This window comes from Lactuca serriola, chromosome 5 (assembly GCF_051521515.1).
Source record: "Lactuca serriola cultivar US96UC23 chromosome 5, Lser_US96UC23_V15, whole genome shotgun sequence".
In the NCBI taxonomy this organism is placed as follows: domain Eukaryota; kingdom Viridiplantae; phylum Streptophyta; class Magnoliopsida; order Asterales; family Asteraceae; genus Lactuca; species Lactuca serriola.
The window spans coordinates 359,636,373-359,645,472 of NC_136412.1; the positions used below are offsets into that span (position 1 = coordinate 359,636,373).

General features: G+C 39.3%; 1 protein-coding gene and 1 pseudogene across 1 annotated transcript; both read left to right on the forward strand.

Moving 5' to 3' along the window:
- The first annotated feature begins 1,678 nt into the window (after window positions 1-1,678).
- Window positions 1,679-2,542, forward strand: LOC145051165 (uncharacterized). The gene has a single exon (XM_078999290.1). It carries the CDS (start codon window positions 1,679-1,681, stop codon window positions 2,540-2,542), a length of 864 nt encoding a protein of 287 aa, XP_078855416.1.
- A 2,671-nt stretch (window positions 2,543-5,213) lies between these two features.
- Window positions 5,214-5,936, forward strand: LOC145051166 (secreted RxLR effector protein 161 pseudogene; annotated as a pseudogene).
- Window positions 5,937-9,100: the final 3,164 nt, after the last annotated feature.

Consider the following 9,100-nt stretch of genomic DNA (forward strand, 5'->3'; position numbering starts at 1 on the left):
CCTAAGTTCTTAATGGCTTAAGTTCTTAAGCCCAAACTTCAGATCCATAGACCAAATATGCCTAGGATTCATAAAGTCTCAAACTTTATTACTTGGGACGTCCATAAAACTCTTAACTCAAGGTCTTAATCCATTAAGACATACCTATCTGACACATGAGACAACCAAAGCCATTGGGACCTCATTTTTCTCACTCAAGACCTCTCCTAAGGTCTGAAAGGACATCTAATCTCAACCAACTCGCATCATGCATCACTTTGGGGTTTTTGGGACAAGAAAGATGTCAAAACTTCATAACACTTAGATCTATACAATATGATTGCCATGCAAGAGACTTTATACCTCAAAAGGGCTCCAGAAGATGATGCCTTTCCAGATCTACGAGCTCCAGCCACCCCACTCCTTCTTTGACAACTTCTTCTTTCTTCTAGGCTCTCCTTGGCCAAAACAACCTCTCCAAGGTCAAATACCCACAACAATGGAAGAAGAACGGCTACTTAGGGTTTCTGAGGGTAAGAGGGCAGATATGGAGGTTGGGGTTGTAACCATAATGTTCCTTATATAATGGCTGGCCCTAAAATTAGGGTTTCTGGACACTTGACGTACGTTGGGCGTAATTCCAGTACGCTGGGCATACGTCGAGGGACCCCGCATTTCATTAACTCCATTAGGCTGGGCGTAACCCAGCCTTACGCTGGGCGTACCCACGCATGTCACTTGCATGCATGGCCTTACTTTGTCAACTTTTTCCATCAAGTGCCATAAGTGACAATATCTTCAAAGTGCCATAGCTCCTTTATTCTAAGTCTGTTTCCAACGAACTTTATATCCACGAAAAGGTGGCGAGAAGCCCTACGCTTCTAGCAATACACCCCAACCCGAAATCTTCTCAAATAAAACCCATTGCCCAAAAAGACCAAAACGCCCTTACTCTTGATCTCGGGGAAGCATAAATAACTACTCTTAGAACGGGGCGTTACATAAAACCTTTTTCATTCAAGACCCTTTTGCTTTTGTTCTTCCGATTCAAGGGTTAGGCTTGACGCCTTCACCCATTTGGGAACCGTCGCCTTCACCTACTGCCTGGAGTTGAACATCAACTTTGTTTATGTCTGAATCAAAGCAAACCACAAGTCTAGATCACTAAACTACCATTCTCTAATGCCTTCTCATGGAAAACGGCTTCCATCCTCTACATGAACTCCGGCTCACCTGAAAACTCCAAGTAATCAGACCCGACGTCAAAATAGGCAACATTTATGGGCTCACTATAGAGGAAAAAAGGGTCAACGCACTGGACATCGAGCTTATCTTGGAAGCCATCTGACAAAAAGCAGGTGGATTAGATGTGTTGGCTGTTGGAATAATTCAGAAATTAGCTTAAAATTGTTTTATGTCATGTTTTTATAATGTTTTCGAATATTTCAAAGCCATGTGGGCTATTGAATCCGAGTCTTATGCCACTAGGGGTAGTTGCAGTCTTTTTAGCATTTTTTGAGTTTAAATAGCTTAGCACTATGTACGTTGAGGTTATCACCTCTTTTCTCAATTCAGTGAATAAAAAGCTATAAGCTTTAAGTATCTTGCCCCCTGTTTTATCCCTGCTTCTGTTTCATTGCCATAGTCTTGATACAGGCTTTTGAAAAGCCAACACTTGGTATCAGAGCAAACCTGGTACATGCCCAAGTATCAACCCCAAAAAGAAGAAATGACAGGCAACAGCAGCAATGGGAATGGTGACAAAGACAGGCAAATCACACTCCACTATCTGATGTTAACAAGAAGCAACTATGGGGCATGGGAAATAAAGATGTGGGTATTTATGTTGGCTCAAGGTGTTTGGGATGCTGTAGAACCCAGAACACCCAACACCCTTGTTGAAGCAAAGAAGGATAACATGGCCTTGGCTACCATCTATCAGGGAATACCTGAGGATTTACTAATGACACTGGCGGAGAAGAAGACCGATAAAGAAGCCTGGGAAGCTCTCAAAGTTATGTTTGTAGGGGCAGATATAGTGAAGGTTTCCAGAATTCAAACACTCAAGGCTGAACTCGAAGCCATGAGCATGAAAGAGACGGAGAGTGTTGATGACTTCACCAGAAAAGTCATCAACACAGTCAACACATTACGAACCTTGGGATACAAGTTAGAAGAATCTCAGGTGGTGAAAAAGTTACTCAGGGCGGTGTCGTCCAAATTTCTTCAGATTGCCTCGACACTCGAGCTATTTGGAGATTTGGAATCAATGTCCGTTGAAGTGGTGATCGGAAGACTCATCCTAACTCGCAAAGAATGGTCCGATAGAAACAAAAAGAAGTCAGAGGGTGATTCAAAGCAGAGATCAAATCGAGGTGGATTTGGCGGATCTCGTGGTGGTTGTGGCAGAGGTAGTGGAAGAATCGGAGGAGGCCATGGTGGTCATGGTGGCAGAAGAGGACCACATCACCACAAGGAAAGCAATCCTGGTGCATCGAGTAGACATGACAAAAGTGACATCCAGTGCTATAATTGCCAAGAGTATGGGCATTATGCATCTTAATGTAAGAACCCACGAAAAGAACGAACCCACGAGAATAACTTGGTCCAAGAACATCACAACAATGAGCATGCCCTGTTGCTTTCAACATGTGAAGATGAAAGCTTGGTATTTCTGAATGAAGAAAATATCAGTCCTCGATTGATAACCCATGGAAATTTGAAGAAGCCGTCTTGCACATGGTACCTGGATACAGGTGCTAGTAACCATATGACGGGAGACAAAACCAAATTCAGAAGCTTGAATGATCCAGTTCATGGCTTTTTTGAAATTTGTAAATGAATCGAAAGTGAGAATCGAAGGCAAAGGCTCAATAGTTTTCAAGTGCAAGAATGGAGAGTGTCAAAAATTGAATGATGTATACTATATACCTGATTTATGTAGCAACATCATTAGTCTTGGTCAATTAGCAGAAGGGGGAGATGAGATCAAGATCAAAGACCCATTTTTATGGGTTCATGATTCAATTGGAAAGCTACTCATGAAGGTTAGAAGATCAGCAAACAGACTCTACAAAATTGAGTTAGAAGAAGATATTGCAGTGTGCTTTGTTGTAGAAGTTGATGATCCGACCTGGGTGTGGCACAAACGCTTGGGGCACATAAACTTCAATTCATTAAAACAGATGGTTGATAAGAAAATGATTGAAGGAGTGCCACAGTTAACAATCCCCACACAACTTTGTGAAGGTTGTTTAATGGGAAAACAAACAAGGGACCCATTTCCAAGTCAGACGAATTTCAGGGCAAAGAAGAAGTTGGAGTTGGTCTATGGTGACTTATGTGGGTCAGTTACCCCTTCAACCCCCTCTGGTAACAAATACTTCATGTTGATGGTTGATGATTTCAGTCGGGTAATGTGGGTATACCTGTTGAAATCTAAGGATGAGGCTCTACAAGTATTTAAGAACTTTAGAAGAAAAGTAGAGACTGAAGCAGGGGAAAAGGTAAAAGTGTTCAGAACCGATCATGGAGGAGAATTCCTGTCACAGGAATTCATGAAGTACTGTGAAGAAACTGGGCTAGAGAGACAGTACACGTCTCCCTACTCTCCACAGCAAAATGGAGTAGTAAAGAGACGTAATCAGACTATATTGGAGATGGTAAGATGCAATTTAAAGACAATGTCTATGCCAAATGCACTATGGGGAGAAGTTGTAGCATACTCTGTTTATGTCTTGAACAGAGCTCACACGAAAGCCTTGATGGATATGAGTCCCTAGGAAATGTGGTCGGGAAGAAAGCCCCACATAGCACATCTCAGGGTGTTTGGTTGCGTAGCCCATATGAAAATTGTCAAAGGGCATTTGAGGAAACTTGAAGACAGAAGTATGCCCCTGTTCATCTCGGTGTAGAAAAAGGGTCAAAAGCCTATAGGCTTCTGGACCCGGACACTGGGAAGTTGTATGTGCGTCGTGATGTCGTATTCGAAGAAGATCGAACATGGATATGGGAGAAGAGTGTTAAGATCAAGGCGACACCAGGAGTAATTTTCACTGTCGAAGGCTTTTATCTCGATGGCAACATCCATGATGACGATGGAGAATGGCCATCAGACACACCAGGTCAAGAAATTAGGTCAGAACAAGAAGTTGGATCGCCCTCCACTTGGGCCAATAGTGAGCAGTCAAACAGGTCGGGTCACCCAAAAGTAAGCCCACCGGATAGTACGACACCAACAAATACCCCAGTCACGCCCAATTCTCATATCGCGATTGATCCATCGACTCAGGCAGCGACTCCGAGCACCGCTTCTAGCTCTACGGGTGGTGGTGCTCCAAAGCGGTTCATGCTTCTTACAATTTTTACGAAAGAACATATGAAATTCATATACCCCCTGAAGATCTTATGCTGGTACGAAGCGATGAAGAACCTACATCGTATCTTGAGGCTAGTAGGAAAAAGGAGTGGCGAGAAGCGATGGATGCAGAATTAGCTTCAATCAAAAAAATAACACTTGGAGGTTGGTTGATCTACAAAAGAATCGCAAAGCTATCAGACTGAAGTGGGTATTCAAAATGAAGAGGGACCCAAGTGGGAAGATTATCAAGCACAAATCCAGGATTGTAGCGAAGGGTTACGTTCAAAGGCATGGGATCGACTATGATGAGGTATTTGCTGTAGTGGCCAGAATTGACATAATTCGCCTCATCCTAGCTCTAGTAGGTTCTAATGGGTGGAAGGTTCACCATTTGGATGTCAAATCGGCATTCTTAAATGGAAACCTGGAAGAAGAGGTCTATGTTTTCCAACCAGAAGGTTATCAGAAGAAGGGCCAAGCTCATAAAGTGTTCAAATTATCTAAAGCCCTTTATGGGCTCAAACAAGCTCCTAGGGCTTGGAATGCTTGCCTTGATCGACACCTGAAGAACATTGGCTTTACAAGATGTTCCCATGAGTACTCAGTCTACACCAAGAGGTATGAAGGGAATACTTTAATTGTAGGAGTGTATGTAGATGACCTGCTTCTGACAGGAAGTTGCCTTAAAAGTGTCCAAATGTTCAAAAAGGACATGAATACCAAGTTTGAAATGAGTGATTTGGGACTCTTGACTCATTACTTGGCAATTGAAGTGAACCAAAAAGGAGATGGGATTACTCTGAAATAGGGGTCATATGCTAAAAACCTGCATATCAAAACAGGTATGCAAGATTGTAATCCCATAAAGACCCCTATGGAACACAAGCTCAAACTCTGGAAAGAAGATAAATCTGAATTGGTGAATCCCACAGAGTATCGAAGCATAGTTGGTGGACTGAGGTATCTAACTCATACCAGGCCAGACATATCCTTTGTTGTGGGAATTGTAGGTCGATTTATAGAGAATCCAACTGTGAATCACCTACAGGCAGTGAAGGGTATCTTAAGATACATAAAGAGCACATTGAATTTTGGTCTGAAGTACTTAAGAGGAAAAGAAAATGTCACACTAAATGGGTACACAGATAGTGACTTAGCAAATGATGTCAATGATCGAAGAAGCATAGGAGGCATGGCGTTCTATGTGAATGAGAACTTGATCACATGGGCATCACAGAAGCAGAGGTGTGTGGCACTCTCTACCTGTGAAGCCAAATTTATGGTTGCCACCATGGCAGCTTGCCAAGGAATTTGGCTTAGAAGACTAATCAGTGAGATAACCGGACAGAAGATGCCACCTATTGAACTGAAGGTTGATAACAAATCATCACTAGATTTAATGAAGAACCCGGTCTTCCATGGCATAAGTAAGCACATAGATATCTGGTTCCACTTCATCCGAGAATGTGTTGCGAATGGGGACATTTCAGTCACACATGTTTGCAGCAAGGAACAGAAAGCTGATGTCCTAACCAAGTCATTGGGAAGATTGAAGTTTGAGGAGATGCGAAGTCTCCTTGGAGTAGTGAAGATATGATTTCTGAATTAAGGAGGAAAATGTTGGAATAATTCAGAAATTAGTTTAAAACTATTTTATGTCATGTTTTTATTATGTTTTTGAATATTTCAAAGCCATGTGGGTTGTTGAATCCGAGTCTTATGCCACTAGGCGTAGTTGCAATCTTTTTAGCATTTTTTGAGTTTAAATAGCTTAGCACTATGTACGTTGAGGTTATCACCTCTTTTCTCAATTCAGTGAATAAAAAGCTATAAGCTTTAAGTATCTTGCCCGCTGTTTTATCCCTGCTTTTGTTTCATTGCCATAGTCTTGATACAGGCTTGTGAAAAGCCAACATTGGCAAAAAGTAAGGAGACATTGGGGATGAGATGTGGTTGCGAAGGTTTTGGAAGCCGCAATTCCAAAGCACTGTTAATCATGGGTTGCTCCGTGTATCTGGTAGTCAAAAGGACCAGGAGAAATTGTACGTGTGATTCTAATTGTATTAGTTTTTTATGGATTTGTTTTGCATTTACAGATTATAAGCTTTACTCAGCAGTGTGTTCTTAGTCAGATACAAAAGGCAATAGACCCAGATACAAAAGGCAATATATCCACTAGTATCCAAAGGTAGAGATGAGTACATGCCCATCTTATTGGATAATATTTTTCTCAATTTGTTCAATAACAAGATGGTGCAGGTAAATTAAATTTTAAAAAAAAAACATTAATGAGGTCTATGAGTAGCTAGGAATTATGATTTAATCAACAGGAAGTTGGATGGATTAGGAGAAGGTGGCTGCAATTAAGAATACATATACAATATTCTCGTATCATTTTATGGCTTCTACAGTTAAGAGGTTTCACGTAAGTGGGAAGTGGTGAGTAACGATGGCGGCAACGTCAGAGGATTTTGCCATGAAATGGTGGTGGAATGGAGGATATAAGAAGAGAGATTGAGAGTTGAGAGAAAATGAGATATGCCTGAGGTTTCTACGTTGTGGGAGACATCTGAGAGAGAGAGAGAGAGAGAGAGAGAGAGAGAGAGAGAGAAAGAAAGAGAGAGAGAGAGAGAGAGAGAGAGATGGAAAAAAAGTCTGGTAGATAAAGTTTAGATTTTTACTTTTGTAAAAAATAGAAAAAAGCCACATGGACTGAGTGTTACCGGTGAAACCAGAATTATCTTGGATTGTTTCCCTATTTAACAGATAAATTGATACTTTAGGGATCTACTGTGCACAAAAAATACATAAGTGACTAAATGTGTTAATTCTTCAAACTTTTTTGTGCTATAGTGCCAAAAACCCTAAATATGTATTCACATAGTTTTATGCACAAAGCATCACTAGTCTCCCTACCACCACAAGAATATGTTAATGGTAGATAAATGTTGAAGCTGATTTCGAGTATGAGTTTGCAATCTCAAGCTCTTCCAGTTCAGGCAGGATATCCCGGTATATAATATATATAATAAAGCAACGTCTACATAAGTCGATTACACACAACCTAATTGTCATTAAAAGGTAAGAAAAGAATAACAAAATCCAAACCCAAATACAAAGGCTTAACAATCTCTATAAAGGTAAATTGTATATTTGTAACCAACCTTAAAAACAGTTATAGCTAACATTGTCTCCGTTGTTACTAACGGTGTTCTAAAATAAAAATGACAATGAAACCACTTGTTAAAAAATAGATCAACTATTAATGCGGAAAATCACAATAGAACAACCACACAAACACCATGATATAAAGTGGAAAACCCATTATGAAAAAGACACTCTTATTGAGAGATTACATTATTGATAAATCTCCAAGGAAAAAATGAGAGAAAGAATATGTCGGAATGAGTAAAATAAGACATCTTGATGGCTTTATATAATAGTCTTGCAAAGAGTCCTAAACAAACTTTAAAACCCTTATAAATACGAAACATTCATATATATATATATATATATATATATATATATATATATATATATATATATATATATATATATATATATATATATATATATATGAGGTGTCAATAATGGTGATATTTCCTGTAAGTTTTGCCATCGCTATGGTATGCCAGTGCCACCACGAAAAGGGATGTAGTTTTGTTAGCAGGTTCATGGATTTACACATTGGATTGCATAAATGCAAGACGTGTCATGAAAATTGATATTGATGGCTGATGAACTTCGGGATATGCCAAAAGGGGAAGTTGCACTATATTTTTCAACATGTGTCATAGTGAAATTCATGGAAAGGTCTATTCTAATTGGTGATTTTTTTATGGCAGAGTATGATAGTTCTATGTTTTTAGAACTATGATTTTTGGCTGAAGATGATATTCCTTTTATGTGGTTGCGGTTTTCATTCATTTATCCAAGGTGGAGATTGTTGAGATTCTTGTGTAAAGAATGAATAATGTCCTTATCCCACATTGCTACAAGGATGCAACTTTGAGTGGACTCCTAGCTTATAAAAGGAGTTCAAAGGTTTGGTTTCAAAGCACTTACACCAAAATACACTTGAATTGTTTGGTTATTTCTTTCTTTCTCCTTTTCTTTTAGAATGTAGAAAGTGTTAGTTAACACTTAGGAGAGTGTAGTTGTGTTTTAGGAAAGCTTGAGAGATTAGTTTATGTGATTGTGCCAATTTATCATAGAATGAATATTTCTCTATGGATAATCGTGGTTTTTTCTCTGTTTTTGGAGTTTTCCACCTACATTCTTATATCCAATTATTTTCTTTATTATTTTCATTAGGATAGTTGTTGGGGATCCTAAAAGCCATTTTCCCAACATATTTGTGACAAAAATTAATATCGTTGAAAGGAAATACTTTTATAATCCCTAGTCTCATAATAATTCAAGCTAGTAAATACCACACAAGTTAGCTAGGTGCACCCATATTGCTCATAAATATATGTATAGGTGAATGTTACATATCTTATAAAAGCCGATAGTTAACCTATATTGGTCAAAAATACTAAAAAAGAAATTATTACCGAAACGAACATATATAATATACTAATTAAATCTAATCAATCGCTTCGGTGGACTGTCCTGATTAACAACAAGTCGGCAACCTCTTTTCTCTTTTTTTACTCCAGCATGCATAGTTTCTCTCGTCAAATCCCTTCACCGAACCGGATTGCATTGTCTTTCTCTAGACAACACCAATGAACTTAGCCCTCATCTGATTCATTCTAT